Source organism: Styela clava, chromosome 12, assembly GCF_964204865.1.
Source record: "Styela clava chromosome 12, kaStyClav1.hap1.2, whole genome shotgun sequence".
Classification (NCBI taxonomy): Eukaryota; Metazoa; Chordata; class Ascidiacea; order Stolidobranchia; family Styelidae; genus Styela; species Styela clava.
Window position 1 is genome coordinate 9,724,940 of NC_135261.1, and position 18,895 is coordinate 9,743,834.

An 18,895-nucleotide genomic window follows, 5' to 3' on the forward strand; every position below is an offset into this window, starting at 1 on the left:
ATATTAACCCTCTTTTGAAATTTGAAAAATTGTATGGCTGATATTCATGTTCTGTACTGAAATGCTTTTCCTATCTCCAATCAGTGTTAAAGCAATGTCAATATAGCTTATTATTCATTATGTTTCAGGCACTACATTTCAAAGAATGCTCTTGAAATTTTAACAAAATATACAAAACAAAAAGAAGATATTGATATTATCAGAATAAATGTCAGCATACTGGAATCTTTGTTTAAGGTAGGCATTGGTAATTTTAAATAATTGATCAAGTGAGGTTTGGTATTAATAATAGTTGATGGCTATTCTATGATGACTGTTATCACAAGATGCCATTGGTTGAATGCAAATTTTTTTAATATAGAGTATTTATATGCTAAAAAGCTATCACTTTTATTTTGTTTATATCTTTTTCCGAGTCTTATCAAGCTAAATAAATATCTTGTCACAAGGAAATCAAAGTGGAAATAATCGAGTCTCAACAATTTCCTTTTCATTTCCTGCCTTGTGTATCTTCATTTCTTAAATATGGATTTCTTACTCGAGATCCACTTTTTATTTGGTTTGAATTTTTCCTTTTTTTAAAAATCAACATTCTGAAATCCAAAAAACAGTAAATTGACCTTGAATTACACTGTATTTATGTCAAATATTTCAGTTGTAGGTTAGTCATATATTGGGATTTTGATGGCTAATAATATCCTTTATTCAATTTATATTAGTAATCCCATAAATTATCCTGACTTTTCTTTTTTTAATATTCTTTATTTTCTAATTCTAAGCAAAAAATTTTGAATATGTGTAAATGAAATTTTATGGTGTGTTTGTATAACAGATTTAAAATAATTGTCAAAACTGTTAGAAATCGATATCATTCATAGCCTATTATTATAGATACGCATGGATTTTTTACAGACAATCATCAAAATACAGTTCTAGGATATTTTTATTCCAATATTGTCCTATTATTATTCACAATTGCAGATAACTGTGGTTTAATATATATTTGTAATTTATCAATTTCATGCATTGTGTCATACATTGAATGTTATTTGCATTTAATTTGGATTGTTTTTATGAAATATTTTATTTTCAAGCTGTGTGGCAGAAAGGTCAAGGCTTAGTCTTAATTTAATGCAGTATAGAAAAGATAACTTTTATTTATTATTGAAATATGGAGATTTTCAAAAAATTTTGTGCCGTTTTGCATGATTCTCTAGTCTCTAAATCAACATATTATACACAACTCCATGTAGCAATTTGTGAATATCTTAACACGAATCTTAGTATTACAGAAGAAATGAAAAGTTTACCGAAATGAAACTGCCAATTATTTGATATTGTCCAAATTTCCAAAGGGTAGGTAAATAAATAACATTACCTATCTATTTTATATTGAAGTTTGTACAAATACCAGCGGGCACAAATTTGTAATCGAAACTCGAAATAAAACAAGTCTTTTAGTTTAAAAGCAATTTGGTGTTAATGTATCACATATACCATATAGTTTCAGTTGCAAGTTAATAATCCTTCATGCTGCGCTCTATTATTAATTGGCAGGAGGCTGGTTTTGGAATGTGTACAATAATTACAATTTCCTTTCACTGTAATTTGCCCGAGGCAATGAACTTGTCTTAGGTATCTGATTGTCGTTCTCTAAATTGCTATTCGTCAAGTGTGTGAAAAGTCAAAACAACGTACATGACACAAATAAAATGATCATTTTGTAAATTGAAAATTTGAAATTGAATATATGCTTAAGATATGAATAAAAGTCGTTTTCGTAATTCAAATATCTCAAGTTCTTTATTGGTATTTTACAAATCTAGAATAGCTGAAATTAAAACCACATCAAAGCTTTGAATTTAGTACTTTGTGTAATTTTTATTCAATCTTCCTCATATTATTTCATTTCATAAATTCCATGCAATTGAATTTAAATTTATGTGACAAATAGCCTATAGAAGTTTTATTCATCGAATATTTGAAATTGCGTTCCAATACTCAACAAGAGTGCTATTGAGAGTGAAATTTAATTTGTTTTGGGGGATATGAAATATCATGATTTTTGACAATTTTCCAAGTATATTTTGTTATATATAATAGTGATTTTTTTTCTGAATGAATTCATTCAGAACAGTGTTTTCAATTATCTGCCCAGTCACCCCATTTTGCTGACTTTCAAATATCATGTAAACCCATGTTACCCCACTGCTAACAGGTTGAGAAAAAAACTAGTTAACACTGTTTAAAACCAAAATAAATTCTAATGAAAAATTCTTGAATACTGAGCAGTTTATACATACACATCTAAATTTTATCAGTACATTTGTACATCTATCATTATTAGTATAACAATGGCATGTTGAAAAAACAAACTTTAATTTATTTTATAATTTCCATGTTTTATTCTCTTTATAGGATTCAGAAGCCACATGCACAAGACTGATCGACATGGGAGCATTGGATACAGTTGTTCACGCTTGTCGACACGATGATTTATGGACAGCTCGCCATTGTGCTGCTGCTCTCGCTAATGCAGCTATATATGGGGGAAGCATTAACCACAGAAAGTAAGTTATTGTTAATGCATGATAAGTACACTACATATTATGTATTGTGAATTTAAGTGGATTAATGATTAATATACTTTTGTGCCAAGTTGTGTTCACGAAACTCTACATATTAGCCCAAGAGGAAAAGTCCACGAAGATAGGATTTACATATTTTACATATACATAGAGAGAGGAAAAAACTGATAAGACGGCTAACCTATCAAACACGACCTCTCGAAGTCATTATCATACATTCTTATAAATTTTTGCTTCAGCGAAGTTTTATGTTTTTTTGAACTTGAAATGGAACGATGGATTGTTTTGATGCCTTTTTTGATATTTGCTGGAGTAAAGCTTTTCTTCGTTTCTTAGGGATTATTCGGTTTCGTATTTTAGTAATTGAACATGGAAAAATTCATTAGAATGCGATTTCTTTTATTTTAAAGTTATTTTGTTCTAGAGTCCTACGGGCCTACACTTCACACCAAATTTTGTGTTTTTTGCGATTCATAAGAGCAGCTTCATATGTCATTGTGTATAATGTACGACATAGTTTTAAACATTGCTCTCTTGTTTCTTCTAGTTTCAATGGAGATTTTTTATGTAGTTGAGAATTCCTATAACAAAATATCCCGTAGAAAATAAATTGATATTTTTGTTTTGTTTATAGAATGGTTGTAAAAGGAGCTCCTGATTGGCTATTTCCTCTTGCATTCCGTACTGATGATTTTTGTCGATATTATTCCTGTCTTGCTGTGACGGTACTTGCTGCTAATCCTCTCGGTAAACTTTTTTGTTGAATAGTCACAATAATTAATTTGATTTTGGCTGGTTCACCAAATAAATGAACCTGTAACCAAATAATAGATTTCAGCGTTATGCCTGTAGGCGTGCTTATGCTGAATATCGCTGCATACTTAAGTGACTTAAGAATAATGCTACATACTTAATCATGTGAGGTTGATTTTCTTGTCTTCGTAAATTGGAAATTTTATGACGCAAAACATACATAGTCCTTGAACTAAATAATAATAGCAATAGAGTTTTATTGTTCGGTTCTTTTCTTCTCGAATGTGAATAGTGGTTTTTTATATACTTAAATAAAATATCATTTTTTACAGACCATAAGGCACAATGTATTATAAGGCGCACAGTCAATGATTTGCCTAAATTGTTTTTTTTCCATACATAAAGCATATCAGACTATAAGGCGCAACTGGTGTTAATTGTAAACAACAGAGTACTACCTGATCCAAACTTTAGGCTTACAAGGCTCACAACCGATTTTTGAGAAAAAACGTATTTTTTAAAGAGTGCCTTATGCTCGTAAAATTCGGTGACTTTGATATTGTATTTTCACGAAATCATGTTCAAGCTCTCATAACTCTACTTTGAAGACCACGCTTATATTTTCAACCGAGGTTGGATAAATTAAATTGTGATGAACTCAATAAGTGACAACTATTCAGAAGCCAAGTACTGAACCAATGATCTAATTCCAACCTTGTGGCTTATAAGCTTATAATAAGTAAACCTGTAATTCTGTGATTGAATTTGAATCTTTTCATGAGATTGTATGCTAATTTGGACAATGTTTCATCATCCTGTAAAACTATATTTTTATTTATATTCAAACACGCTTGTAACAATATTGAGAACGCAAACATATCTATCAAAAACAATATACTTAACCCATTCAAAACATGAATAAAATATGTTCAATCAATGATCAAACAATCTATTGTATTTTAAATTGAATTGTGTAGCATCAATTTCATTTAAGCCTTTGAATTGGTCTGATGTTTCACTTTCTTTCATCGAGAAAAGCTTTTGATTTGTCTTTCAATGAGTTTGTTAAAGAAATATTTATCATTACATAATATTTGCCTTTATGTAGCACATGTATATTTCAATTAAATTGACAAATATGTATAAAAATGTGGGACTAAATTATATATTAAAGATATTCATTACTTTCAAAATTTACCTGTTTTTTGTTTATTTATTTATATTAATAATATTTATCAATATATACCTGAACACATGTTTTCATTCTACTCTTTTCACAAATTTCTATAAAATGATATATATTTTCAGTTGAGAAAGCTGTTTTGAAATCAGGAACATTGGAACTAGTGGAACCATTCGTTCAATCCCACGATCCTTATGAGTTTGCACAATCTAATCCTTCACACGCTCAAGGTAGATCAGGTGAGAAGATTTCTATTGATTTTCTGATGAATATTATTACTATTACTTGGTTGATGAACTTTCGAAGTCTATTACCGGTAGTTCCTGAGATTTAAAATTAATCAATGCTATTCAAGAAGTGTAATCGAAATTAATGTTTTTTTTTTTGTAACCTGTGATCTTCATCTTACAATGTAATACTGGTTTTATAATGTCAAGTGAAAATTTGCATGTATGATATTATTCTGGGAAAAATAGATCAGATTGATGAATTCAAAAGCTGAATAAATTACTCTTGAATGCTTCGCTATTTCTTAGTATTTTTTTTTAGAGAGTTTGCTAGAAGCAAGGTTGTCACACTCTTAATGAACACTCATCTCTGAGTGAGTCTATGCTACTTTATGACCAAATTACTGAAAATCTTTCATTTTGATTGTCTTCTATATGTAGTAGGCCTAGTATCGACTCAAGGAATTCGTATTAAGTTCAAGTCGGGTAGATCTTGAGGTGCAGACATGCGATGAATGTTATTATGACTCCTTTCCAAATTTTATCAGCATTTTTGTAAACCAATATTTTTATAGTTCTGTTATCTTGAATCAATCAACATACAAATATGAGTTTAAAAAAAAAGCATGAGGCAACAGCAATGTGGGGTAACACATAATAAACATAGAGGGAAAACGATTTAAATATTAAAATAAGAATAATAAAAAGCTTGGTAAATATTTGGGTGCTGCAAGTATGCGTATTAAAATGGGGGACACCGGAACATGGTATATGTACCAGGTTAGGGTTAGGCCATAATTTTATTCCAATTTTCCTTATTTTAGTTCTATTACGAGTTCAGGGACTAGCCAAGTGACTTCCGTCGTATTCGTACCTATAATTATGACCTAACCCTAACCGGTGCACATACTACGTTCCGGTGTCCACCATCTTTGTACGCATACTTCAGGAGTACTAATATTTGAGCTCACACGTCTCTACTGAATATGTCAAAGGTATAAAAATGGTTCCTTTTTTCTAAATTTCTCCTCAATTTCAATTTGTGTTTTTTGGTTTTTCAACAGCAAGTTTCCTTCAACGAATGATTCCTTTACTCATCTCTGGAAGACCAGAAGCACAAGCACTCGCATCGTTTTATTTTGCGATGGAAGCCAGTATAAAAGCCAAGCAACAGAAAACACAGGTATTATTAGGATTTAAATATTAGACACAAAATGGACGTTCGCTAATTGTTGAGATTTTTAAAGAAAAAAAAGTTTTTCTCTGTAACTAATGAGTATCTTAGTTAAGAAAAGGTTGTTGTTAGGAGGACAGCCTATTGCCTTCATTTAGTCCTATTTTCAAATTTCTCTGAATTTCACAGCGCGGTATTTCACCCTTTTTTCCAATCAATTGGCACAACTTCATACGGCATTCAGTACAATTCTTGTGGCTTGAGTTTTGTAGTGGCCCTAATTAATTTACATTTTAACTTTTTTGTCTATATATTTGTGCATTGTTTAATGAAATACTATAAATTACAATAAACATAGTAGAACGAAGATAGTTTTTGATAAGCAGAAAGTATATATCAAGTATATCAAGTCAGGGATTTCTAAAATCTGAATTATGTAGGTACTAATGGAATACCGCACTTTCTAAATTAATATTTTTGAATATGGAATATCAAATATAGACCAAACTGGTTCAAATCTTGCAGAATACGATATTTATTTGATGAGCTTGGATTTCAAAATGCAATAAAGTTAGGATAAACAATGATTTAATACGCTCACCATATTTTTACAGTTATTTATAACACATTTTAGTCACTCTAACTCACTCACTACTCAACTACTATTATTTTGTACTCAAACAAGTATGAGCAATATATTTATACCATAAGCATGGCCATCCATCGATCATTCTTATTGCACATAATTTCTCATGAAATTTTTAATGTGAAAAAAATTATGTCATCGCTTTGTTATGCACCAGTTGATCAACAAATATACATCAGTATCTTAGGCGTATAACAGAAATCAACATTTTTTTATGAGTCTTTTAAGTGGAACAGCCTATTTGTGTACATACCATTTTCAATATGTGTGACGAGATCGCCCTACCGCATGGTTTTTTGTAACGTTCTAGTTTAAAAAAAAGCATGTACGTGAAATAAATTAAGTAAATGAACTTTGATGTGCTTTGTGGAATTAATGGTAGGCACTAGGCAATAGGCATATTATACAGTCATATTAAATCGAATGAAAAAAAAAATTAAATACACACTAAATAAAATAAAATAAACCTACCGGTAGTTCAGATATATTGAAAATTAATTTTTTTAACGAAATTTTGAATTTGTAACAGAACTTTGTACTAAATAATGCACTGTTGTATCGTGTCAATATAGTTTTCCATGCCTGAATAGTATCGCTTTGTACTATTATGATTTACAGATGATTTTGATTTAAAGTATTATAGTAGGATAATTTTTGGACCATATCCTTTTGAGTATTTTGGACCAAAATATAATGACAATCTCGATTTCACTGTCAAATTGGCAAACACTACACGAGTAACACGAGTGCAGTCATTTTTTTATCTGACCTTTCAAAAATATTTTACAATCATTTTCCACCTTTGGCAGATTTTTATTTTCTGAACATACTCCATCTTATGCAGACGTTGCATTTTTTTTTATACCATCAACCAGTAAGATCCAGACTATTACTGAGAATTGTCTGCTATATTTCTTTTATCATAATGGACTGTACTTTCGTAGAAAAATCAATCAATTGGAAAAAGTTAATCTCAAAATTGCAGGAAAAATTGGAAACTTGAATTGGATTATAACTCCGTTTACTCACTTATATATTAGACTGTAAATTGTGGTTGATATAAAATTCCTCTTTAAATACTCCCAACTAAAACTAACAACAACTAAATAGGCAAATTTAGCTCCCAGTGCCGAGGAAACTTGGCATTTGGTTACAATGTTTTTTCAATTGAAACCACATTTTGTTATAACATTCAAGGCGCTCGTCACTCGAAGATAATTTCGAGTACGTCACAAAATATCACTTCTTATCTGACTGTTGTTTAAACTTGACGTAAAAAGATCAAGGCTGTTTAAATTAACATTGATAGTGAGGTAAGACTGTCTGTATTGGAAATACAATATTGTTTATGTGCACAAAGACGGGCTCAAGCAAAAATAAATGTTTGTATAGTCAAGTATTTTTTCCAACGCACTGAGATTTGTATTACGGAAAATAGATGCGTTGGGAATTTGGAAAGTTGGGAACCCTTTGGTTTAGGTCATTTGCTAAAGCAACAAACCATTTCTACTGTATGTGTGGCTTTCTTTTTACTTTCTGATAACAGTTTAGTTTTGTAATATTATGTTTTTATTTTTTTATACAACACATTACACACATTTTTCTTTGAACAAGGCCATGCGTAGTCCTAATCCTAATGTAAGGAGATACTTTATTTTTTGGAAGTACCTGAATCTTTCATTATTGTCACGGCCTACTCAAATTATCACACCCATGGTGAGGTGAGTGGAAGGTGGATTTGAACTTGTGGGGCTAACATAGTTAAGTCTATAAGTCTAACGTTTCAACCATGAGTCCCTTGCGCCCACGAATATTCTGCAGACTGCAGTATGATTCCTTTGTTCTCACTATTCGTTAAGATAAATTTTTCAGAAACCTTATCAATTATTTAAAAATTCATTCATTCCATAAAAAAGTTCGCCATAGTCAGCAATAAAATTGACAATTTGAAAACCTGTCTGAAATTCTTCGATAATGTATTAAGTTAAATAAAATATTTGCAGGAATTATATTTATTGTTTTTCCGCTATGCCGAAAATAAATTAGATTATTGGTTGTATTTAGAGTATGTTTAAATAGTAAAATAACACTCATTTTAAATTTTGAAATACTCATATCTCTGCTTCATTTTCAGCACCATGGTATTGGCAAACAATTTCATAGTTTGCTTTTCTGTGAGTTTAGATTTCGGTTGTTTATACATTTATCCTAAATCACTTCTTTTTTGTACTAAATTTGTTCATGTTTTCAGTATAGGTTACTGAGTTCATTATTGTCCTATGTTCTGAATAGTTATCTATTATACAGTTTTGTTTTAATTTTTCAAACCTATTTTACAACAATTATGTTCCCTCTAAGTGTGACATCCTTGAGTTGACCAGTAATTTTGCACTGAATTATTGATTCAGACGTTTGCAAGTGTTCTTGTTAAAAATATCTTGGTCCGAAATGTATTGGCTTGCTTTTACGAGGACTGGGTGCTAACTGCTAAGGGATATAAGAAGATCAGCCATAACAATGCCTACTGAAGTGCAATTTTGGAGGGCTAGTACGGACAAAATAAAATCAGATCATTCTAACCGAAGCGTTATAAAGCATTATACCATTTGATAAGGTTGTAACTGAACCTGATCTGTCGTATCAATCAGATTGAGTTATGGTAATAAGTCTGTATTGTCATTTGAAAATAACCTCAATTCGCATATTTTGCTGGCAAATGGAAAATATTTGAAACTTAATTTTGTAACTTTTTAAAAATCCCTCTGAAATTTTGATGCTTTTTAAGTAAAATAGATACCATAGCACTGTCGTTATCAATATCTGCTCAAAAACTCAATATTTCACTGTTAAATTCAATTGCGGATTCTTGATGCATGTCCAAGTATTAGTTATACATATTTAATCCACAGCCACACTGCAACTACGCGCTCATGCATATTTTAAAACCACTTATTTTGCTGATTTGCATCTCTATTTTAAACAAGTAATACGTTTTCTGAGTATTTTCTATTCTCTGTTATCGAAATATAATTAATAGGAGTATATTTGAAAGAAAACTGCTGACATGATATGTCAAAATATTTTTGTCTTCGAATGCAGATCTCGAAATTAGATCAGTTTTTAAATGATAAATATAAACTATTTCAATATTATACACAAAGTGGCCATATGGATTGTTTTACTAAAGCATTGTTGTTGATCTTAGTCTTGTTGTTGTTGGGACAAATACCGTTATGTAGTGCGAAAAAAATGACTTCTTTTAGCTTTATTTTTAAACTATAAATTGTTAAGAACATATGTTTTTTTTTTCGTCTCCGCTTCAATAATGTCTGCTTCCAATAGCTATAGCAAATGAGAATAATTACTGTGACGTCACATGCGGCTCTTGGCAAAAAATATTCTCTGAATCCGATCCTTGCGATAAATCTTTGCCCACCCCTGCATAAGCATAACTTATAGGCTATATTTATCCTCCGCCTTTTAGCTTGTCCCTTGGTAGTCAAATTATGACACTGTCATGAAGCGTTGTGGTTTAATTAACAAGATGGCATTAATTTGAGGAGCGAAACCAGCTTTGACCCTTGACCCTATCTGAAATATGACCTCCTTTTAAGTTTCAAGTACAGGTATTCTGACAGCAGTCTTCAAAGCGTGTAATGGAATTTAGCCTTCCTTTTATACTATGACAAATCCCACGGGATGTCAAATAAGTCTCAGGTTTGTGTCTCATGGGACCTGTTCTATGTTAAATTGAATTTGGTTATCAGCCTTGTTGACTTTATTTAATTATTTGTCCGTTGGGAATTTTCCCTTGTCTAAAACAAAGCCATGGCTCGTGGCTAAGCTGGTTAATGGATACCTGATCTCGTTTGACTAAAATTTTTATTATTTAATCTCGAAAAGTCTTTCGAGTCTATGTATTAGTAACGAATACCTATTTTCATACTTGGCATGACCATATTATGATTGAGTCATCCAGTCGTTTTTTTCCCCCCCTGGGATGATTATATAAATACTACCGGTATGTTTAATTAAATAATGTAACATAACAATTTATGTTATTATTATGCCTGATTGACTATTGTGATATTGAAAACTGCTTTTTTTCAACCGGCAATATTGCTAATGGATTCCTGTAAGCGCTGACTGCATGGATGTTCTAGCATAAACTACCTGATTATGAATATATATTATTAATTATGCAAAATGCCTGTCCAATTTTCTATATTTATAGACTTTATTATGTGAATTCTAATTTCATCATAATATTGATTGTGTTTATATTACAGGCTGTTTAAAAAAAATGATGTTATCAAAAAATTGTATTGCTAGCCATGATTTATAGGAAAGTTGTAGCAAATAGTGTGATTTTTGCTAAGTATTGCTGGCATGTAGTGCAACAACATGAATCAATATACAGGGTGTTAAAAAAGTTACGCAAAACTGAGATAAAATTTTTCGTCATGGCAACGGCAAAAACGTAACTGTTAAAAAGCATCAGTCGTGAAATGTTCAAATGGCATTTCACCGTAATTCAATACTGTTAAAAGGTGTCAGTCATTAAATGTTATAAGTAGAATTTCATATTAACTTCTGTTAATTTTGCGTTCCTTTTTGAACATCATGTAGTTGCTGTAGATCTTGCCATTAAATTGGTCACATGTAACTTTGTTCAAAAACTGTTCGAGGTGAAGGGCATGTAATTAATTATATGCGTCGTGTGAAAATTTGTGTTAATTTTTGGGTCTATTTTGCATTTTTACTAAAATTTCAAACATTTTTATTACAGATCCCAGAGACAGCATTTTTGGTGGGTTTGATGATCGGTTTTCAAATTTATCATCTGATCATGGCTGGCCTAGCTTAGCATGAATCTAACACTGCTTCATCATTTCCTATTAGAAAACTCATGCATGTTTTATGCTCGGTCAACTTTGATCTGCTGATAAATTTAGAATATTTAGTGGTGAAATGCAATAATGAATGAAATTAATTTATAATTAATTACAATATATTAATTAATTCAAGCGGTGCATGATATAATGCTTGGTGAATAGGTGATTATACAGCTTATGCTCTCGTATTATTATTACAATATTCAATAATTTCCAAATCCCCATTAAAAACTGCATTATGGTGGGCCTAATGCTCAGAGCGTATGTAACTATGTCGGTGTCAAAGGTTATTTATCTCAGGTTTCATACTCATTGCCAGGGGTGTGAAACATGGAATGCGACTATCGCTTAGCCTTCCAGTGATAAAGGCGAAAGCCGCGAAACAGCGAAAGATTTAACGCAGCTAAAGAGCAAATATCTATATGTAAATCTACCCATGTGAGCGCTTTTTTGAACAAACTGTAGGATTAGGATTTTATGCTTGATGAGGCGAAATCTTGAGTGTTGACGAGGGCCACACTGAATGTCTTGATGGGCCAAGTGATGGCCCGCCGGCCGCCTGTTGCACACCCCTGCTCTATGCCCATCATCCAGAGTGTAGAAAATTGTCAAGTTGAAAGACAATGTCAAGTTGAAAAATTTAACTACTTTTAAAAATAGCTCCTTATACTTCTTTATGTGGTGTCTGCTTAAACAGAGCATTGTACAGATTGAAGTCGTGATAAAGCCGAATGCAAAAATCAAAATAGTATGCTTCGATTTTATATAGTTTTACATATATATAATTATATGAATGATAACCCGGTAATACAAGTGTGCAATTTGAAATTTTTATGAAATCATCCATTGTCATTTTTTGGGAGGTTTCATAACAGAATATTCATTTACCATTTTTCTTAATGCTAAATGAACATGATTCAATTCAAATGAATCTTGAATTATTCGCTCTTACCTATTCACCAGCTTACATAGGTTTCCAAATATCAGTACTTTTCGCTGAAAACCACACTAGATAAGTATGATTAATTTTAACATGTTTCAAAAAATATGCTGCACTTATACACTAGCACACATAGGCAGTAGGCAACATATAATTACTTTAAGTAAACTACACCCCTATACAGGAGTCCTGAATATTCTAAAATAGTCATTTCACATTATTTTAAAATTTAAATTTTTTTACTTACTAAAATTACCGAAAACCTACTTTTAGCTGCATATGCTCACTCATTAGTACTTTTCAATCTCAATTCAAATTGATTTTCTATATTTTTGTATCACTCATTATTAAACATTGGTATTATCGATGTTTAAGGAAATATGATAAAATGATGATGGTGATGTAACGCCCCAGTCTGCGTGAATTCTCAATAACGACTTATAAACTATTTTCTTTTAACTGGGCATGATAATATTTCTCTACCACTTTGTGAATCCATTAAAAATTTTGTAACAATATGAAAATGTGCTTACAGCAATGATATATTGTGCAATTCGATTTTTTAATAACAATTCGAATTAAAATTGTAGAATTTCGATTGAAAAAAAAAATACTTATTATTGTACTTAAAAGCTATCAAATTATCTTAAACCATATAAACTTTATATATAATACTGTTCCTTTTTCTATCCTCTTTTAAAATAAAAAAATAAAAAAAATTATTACTGCAATAGGCTACTGGAGCGCAGTATTCCCTTCCTGCATGCAACTTGGAAGAATGCTTGATAGCTTGGTAATGGTATAAATAGGTATAAAATTTTACCTAATTATTCTATTTCTGGCATGTAAAACAGTGGGTCAATGGCTAGGTGTTTTATTAGTTTTTATGTAATTCATTTAAATTTTGAAAAAGTCTAAAAAAGGTCAGTAACTTGTTTTGCAGAAATTTAACTCACAGCAGAATTGAAAATTACGCTTTATAACCAGTAAAAATCCAGTTATCTGGATACAAACAATCATAAATAACATAAACAACTATTGAATAATTCGTACACCTTTTTTTTCATTAGGTATTGTGATTTTACTCTTTTTTCAAACAGATTTTGATCGATTATTATTTACAAATAAACTAAGCATTTGTAACATTGATATGATATAAATTACGGTAATCTTCTTTGTAACTGGTGTCAAAATTAGCAAATTTAGAGAGCATGGCGATAGGTTGGTGGAGTATTCGGAGTTAATATTTTTGTAGCCAAAAATGTTATATGGTTTATTTATAATGTTCTTTTCTTCTTCATTTAAAGTTATTATACACATTTCATTTATTTGTTGTATTCAAGCTAAATATAATGCCTTTAATCTGATTGCTCCATGGAATATTTAGATTATTATTTTTTTATGGAAAATGTTAGTTGTGCTTGTATTAGAATTGGTTTTGAATGAAATTATATATTATATTTGAAAAAGGGGTTTTGGAAATACTGGTATATAAATTACAGTTTTAAAAGTGGCTTTTTATTTTTTACAGCACGAATTCAATTATGGTTAAATAGTAGTTTATTTAAACTATAATTTAACATTTTCTACAAAGTACAAAAATAACTAAATTACCAAAAAAAAATACAATTGTGAAATGCCAAAGTTATCCAAATACGGGTGCATACACTTTCAACTTTTTTGTTTAATTTATTCTTTTATTTTTTTTAGATATTTTCTGAAATTGCTGCAATCATTCCATTGAAAAGAGTTATCGCCACATCACGTAGCAGTATCGCAAGAATACTGGCCGGAAGATGTCTCAAGATCATAGGAGAAGATGTACCAAGAAAACTAAGCCCACAAGTGAGTAAATGAAAAGCTAATAAAGACGTGCAGTGTTTCCGAACCTATTGGCCACGACTCAAAACTGGGTCGCCTGAAAATACTCTTGGGTCACATGTTTTTAAAAAAAAAACTTGAAAATTATTGATTTTACTTTCTAGTAAATTTTTTGTTTATTTTTGATTCGGTATTGTTATATGTTCATTTGGTAAGTTATACGTGGAAAGTGATGAAGAGTAAAAACTAGAAGTGCAGCCACGCCATGATTTCTAAAACTTGTTGACAGAAAACAAGCGTGTTCTCACTTTGAAGCAGCTTCTTGTAGAATAAATAATCTATATTTATAAATCATTGTTTTGTATGTGGAAGATTTTTTGATTCCATAAATGCACTATATGTCATTTAGTGTTTGAGAATATCCTAGGGCCGTGAGTTTCAAAAACTTTGAAAAAAAAATTGAAACCGCTGCAATAAACCATACTACTATTTCAATAGTTAAGGTAAATAAATGATTACCAGTTATGCAAAAGTCACTACCTCGTAGCTTTTTTCCTGATCGTTATTGACATGAACCACCCTAAATCTCGTGTCATCCGTATTAATTCGCAATTCTGCCCCATAATTATTTATAGCCTTAGTAGTTCTGTTTACTTGTGTAGTGTTTGATCGTAACTTCTATGAGGGAATTTCTTTTATGTCCGAGTGAGTGCACGTGACCTTGTTTTGAGAAAGTTTCCTTTAAAGAAAATTAATTGACTCCTTGCTTTGCTTCTCCAACATGCTTATATTCGGATAGTAATATAAATATATCTAAAAATACATAATAAAATATATTATATATTTACTTTAGCATTATGATAGTAAAACTTACCATGTTTAAAAGGTAAATACATACATAATAGTAGCCTATATCATTCAATATTTGTAAGAATTAGTTTAACTAAGTTCAAGTTTGTCTCCGTTTTTCAACTTTTTTGTGCTCGATTGAATAAAATGTTTTTCCCTAAATTATGTTACAAAAAATTTATATTTTGAAGACAAAATTATATCATTTATAAATATTTATTGCAATTCGGTTCTCTTTGATAACATGACAGGCCAATAAAGATTTCAAAAAATCTGCAGCATTGTCATTATGTGTTAAAAGCTATGGCTTCTAAGTCGACATTGTTTGACTAAATCTCGCTCTGATTAAATTTCTTTGTTCGAATTTATTTTGAGATTCTCAAATGTACCTATGGGATTAGGAATTCCCTTTTACAAGGCGATTTAAATTTTTTCTAATGGAATATGGTTTAGAAATTAAATTTCATAAATTATTTTTTCTTGTTTTTTCGATGCATTTTATCTTTAAATTGTACCACAAAAGTTTAATTTTGTGTAGAATACCGGTATTGGAAAATAATTATTTTCATTCAATTTAATTGGGAGGTAAAATTGAAATGTTTTTTATCGTACATTATATTATCATTTTTTCATGTTTTTCCTATGCATTTTATTTTTAAATTGTACCACAAAAGTTTAATTTTGTGTAGATCACTGGAAAATAATTATTTTATTCAATTTAATTGGGAGGTAAAATTGAAATGTTTTTATCGTGCAGTGAATCATCATTTTTTTATGTTTTTCCTATGCATTATTCGTTTTAAAATGTACCACAAATAGGAGTATGATTGTGTGCATCATACTAGGAAATAATTGTTTTTATTAACTTTTTACTTTAATTGGGATGAAAAATTGAAATGTTTTTTATCGTGCATTGAATAGAGTCATTTACTTGTAATGTTTTTTTCACACCAAAAAATAACTGTTAAAAATTGTAGCAAATAACCTGTTTTACTAGTTACATATATGCATCCCATATTAAACTATAATGGCATTGCAGGTTACATCTTGGGTTAAATCCCATGCCCACCGGCCACCGCCTAACCCAGGGTGCAATAAATTAGGTAGGCAATACCGAGCCGAAAAGATTTGATCATTCTTAACTATATTATCTCTTTAACATCAGTGGCTGCTTGTGCAGTGTCTTGTTTGGAGCGAAAAGCATATGAATACTCGATCATATATGTTAAATGATAAAATTACTATTATATTTTTGTCACTATCAGATTCATTTGTGGGATATGGAAGATGTCCAGTCATGGCTGACCGTTGCTGGTTTTCGAGCTTTTCACGCATCGTTCCGAGCTTCTACTGTTGATGGTGAAATGTTATTGCTTCTAACAGAGAGAGAATTGAAAGAAGATTTGAGCATGGCTAATAACGTTCACAGAAAAAGGTCGGTAAAACATCGAATTTATGGATATTATACCTCAGTCATATGTGTAGCCACCAAGAAACAATTTTTTACAGTTGTATACAGTGTTCCATACATCGAAGTGATTGGAAATGCTTGAATGAAAAAGGCAAAATTGGAATATTCAACTCATTTACTTGAAAGTATTTTATTATAACTGTGTTCACATATTGCAATATCAGATCAAGCTTGTTTTGTTTTAAAACCTCTTCTCTTCTTGAGTTTTCATGCCCCATACTTGGTGATTGATGAATTGATATGAATAATTTTTCAAAATAAAATTTTTCATGTTTATTTCGAGAATCTAGTCAGGAGTAACCAACCACTTAGTGACCAATGTAAATATTTATTTAGCAATATTACAAATTTTAATATCAAATGGGTTAGTTTGTAGGTGGCAAAATGCTTCTATTCAGATTTCACGAATGAATATTTGTTTATACGAAGAAGTAATTTAAATTGTTCTTGAGTTATGTTCTACAGGGATGGCCAATTCACTATTTCGAATACAGTATAAATTACTCTTTTCGACTAGAAAATATTGTATATATATTCGAAAAATAAAATAAAATAATAGAAACTTTTCTCAGTGTATGAAGGAATTTGCATATAATAAACAAAAATAACTGTTATCTACAAGCTAGCTAATTACCAGACATTTTACGTCCACAAATTGCTGTGATATTTTCGAGGAGTAATGTTATAATTTTTCGAAAGAACGAAAATACGAATTGAAAATGAATCATAATCGGACAGTTTATCACACATTTTATGTAGACTGTGATAACCTATTAATTTCTATAACACCAGATTTATCCGGGATTTGAATCGACTTCGTGCTGGAGCTGATTATCGCTCAGTCGATACGACAGGAATATGTGAATGGCTGAGACAAATCGAACCAAAGTTTGCTCAATACACATACAGATTTTTACAAGCTGGTGTCGATCGTTCGTTTCTACCCATCATGACTGACGCTCATTTACGAGATGATTGTGGAATTGATAATGGAGTACACAGAACAAGAATATTGGCATCTATACAAAGTAATCGTCTATTATTGAATTTGTGGTTTGAAGAGGTGTTTTGTATCTTCAGTTGTTGTTTGATGACACATTGACATTCACCAGATGAATAAACCGCCCTTTCTCCTTCCCTTTCCCAAGGGAATCAACATGAAATACTCACCCCACTCCTAACAAGGCTCTGGAAATTGTTCATTGTAATTTTCGTTACTTGTCATAGCATTCCCAGTTTTTTATATTTTGTGTGACTTGCTTGACTTGAAATAAACAATAGACTTGCCAGTGTATAAACTTATGTTGGCGAGAGGTTCGAATCGAGGATCAAATTTGGCTCAAGACTTCGATGACCTTTGACTCGCTGCTCAAAGTCTATATACTTTCACAAAACAATGCTTTGAACCCAATTTATTCAACCTATGATGCTAACTTTTTGACCGTCCAATACTTTTATTTTTTCTTTACTTTGACTATCAGATTTCGACAATAACACAGTAGTAGATGAGATGGGACAAGCAATATCTACAGATCACGACGTTTTTATAAGTTACAGAAGAAACAATGGATCTCATCTTGCAAGGTAATTGGATAATAATAATCAACCATGTAAAAATATTTGAAGGTTTATATGTTAGAAAGACCGCCGAAGTTGGGAATTGTATTTATATTTCACAAAAATGCTGTATATGATTAAGGCTATTGGCTCTAAATGTCCTGTAAAGTCTTAAAAATTCTCCGGACTATATTTTGCTCTGCGGATAACTCGAATCACGATCACTAACTATGTTAAAATCCCTGTTTACATATTAATTTTCGAAATCTTTCATTTCCGTTTCAGCCTTCTCAAAGTTCATCTCCAAGTACGAGGCTACAGGGTATTTCTAGATGTTGATAGTTTACAGGAAGGTGATTTTGCAGATCGTACCTTGAAGAGTGTGAAGTCTGTTACAGCAGGATTTATATTAATATTGACTGCTGGTGCTTTGGATAAATGTGCTATCGACCATGAAGGAACCGATTGGCTGCACAAGGTAGGCTTATGGTTATCATTTTCAGGTTGAAGTGAATACAATGTATAGCTTTGCTTAAATTGAAATCAATTAGAAATTAAGGAAATATTCTCTATTTCTTTAGACCAGGGGTTCCCAAACTTATTTAGTCGCGGGCCAAAATTTTAAGACGAGGATACTCGCGGGCCAGTGAAGGGGAGTGACCGGAAGAGCACGACGTAACGGCTGGCGCTTGGAAGCGCCTTGAAAAAATTTTGAAAAATGGGCACCAAAATAGGCCGCAAGATTGATTTTAGATACACGCAGTATCGCAGTTTGTAATGTAATAAATATA

The 18,895-nt window shown here is 31.0% G+C and overlaps 1 protein-coding gene across 2 annotated transcripts in view; it reads left to right on the forward strand.

Moving 5' to 3' along the window:
• LOC120330298 (uncharacterized) overlaps nt 1-18,895 on the forward strand; it is a 31,563-nt gene that overhangs the window by 2,802 nt on the left and 9,866 nt on the right. The window contains exons 4-14 of one of the 2 annotated variants that reach the window (XM_039397184.2): nt 129-237; nt 2,419-2,570; nt 3,223-3,335; nt 4,650-4,763; nt 5,816-5,934; nt 11,361-11,381; nt 14,117-14,251; nt 16,342-16,511; nt 17,340-17,575; nt 18,029-18,131; nt 18,390-18,582. In XM_039397184.2, coding sequence (XP_039253118.2) covers nt 129-237; nt 2,419-2,570; nt 3,223-3,335; nt 4,650-4,763; nt 5,816-5,934; nt 11,361-11,381; nt 14,117-14,251; nt 16,342-16,511; nt 17,340-17,575; nt 18,029-18,131; nt 18,390-18,582 — 1,465 coding nt within the window. The remainder of the gene's footprint in view (nt 1-128; nt 238-2,418; nt 2,571-3,222; nt 3,336-4,649; nt 4,764-5,815; nt 5,935-11,360; nt 11,382-14,116; nt 14,252-16,341; nt 16,512-17,339; nt 17,576-18,028; nt 18,132-18,389; nt 18,583-18,895) is intronic. The other variant, XM_039397187.2, reaches the window with a different exon arrangement.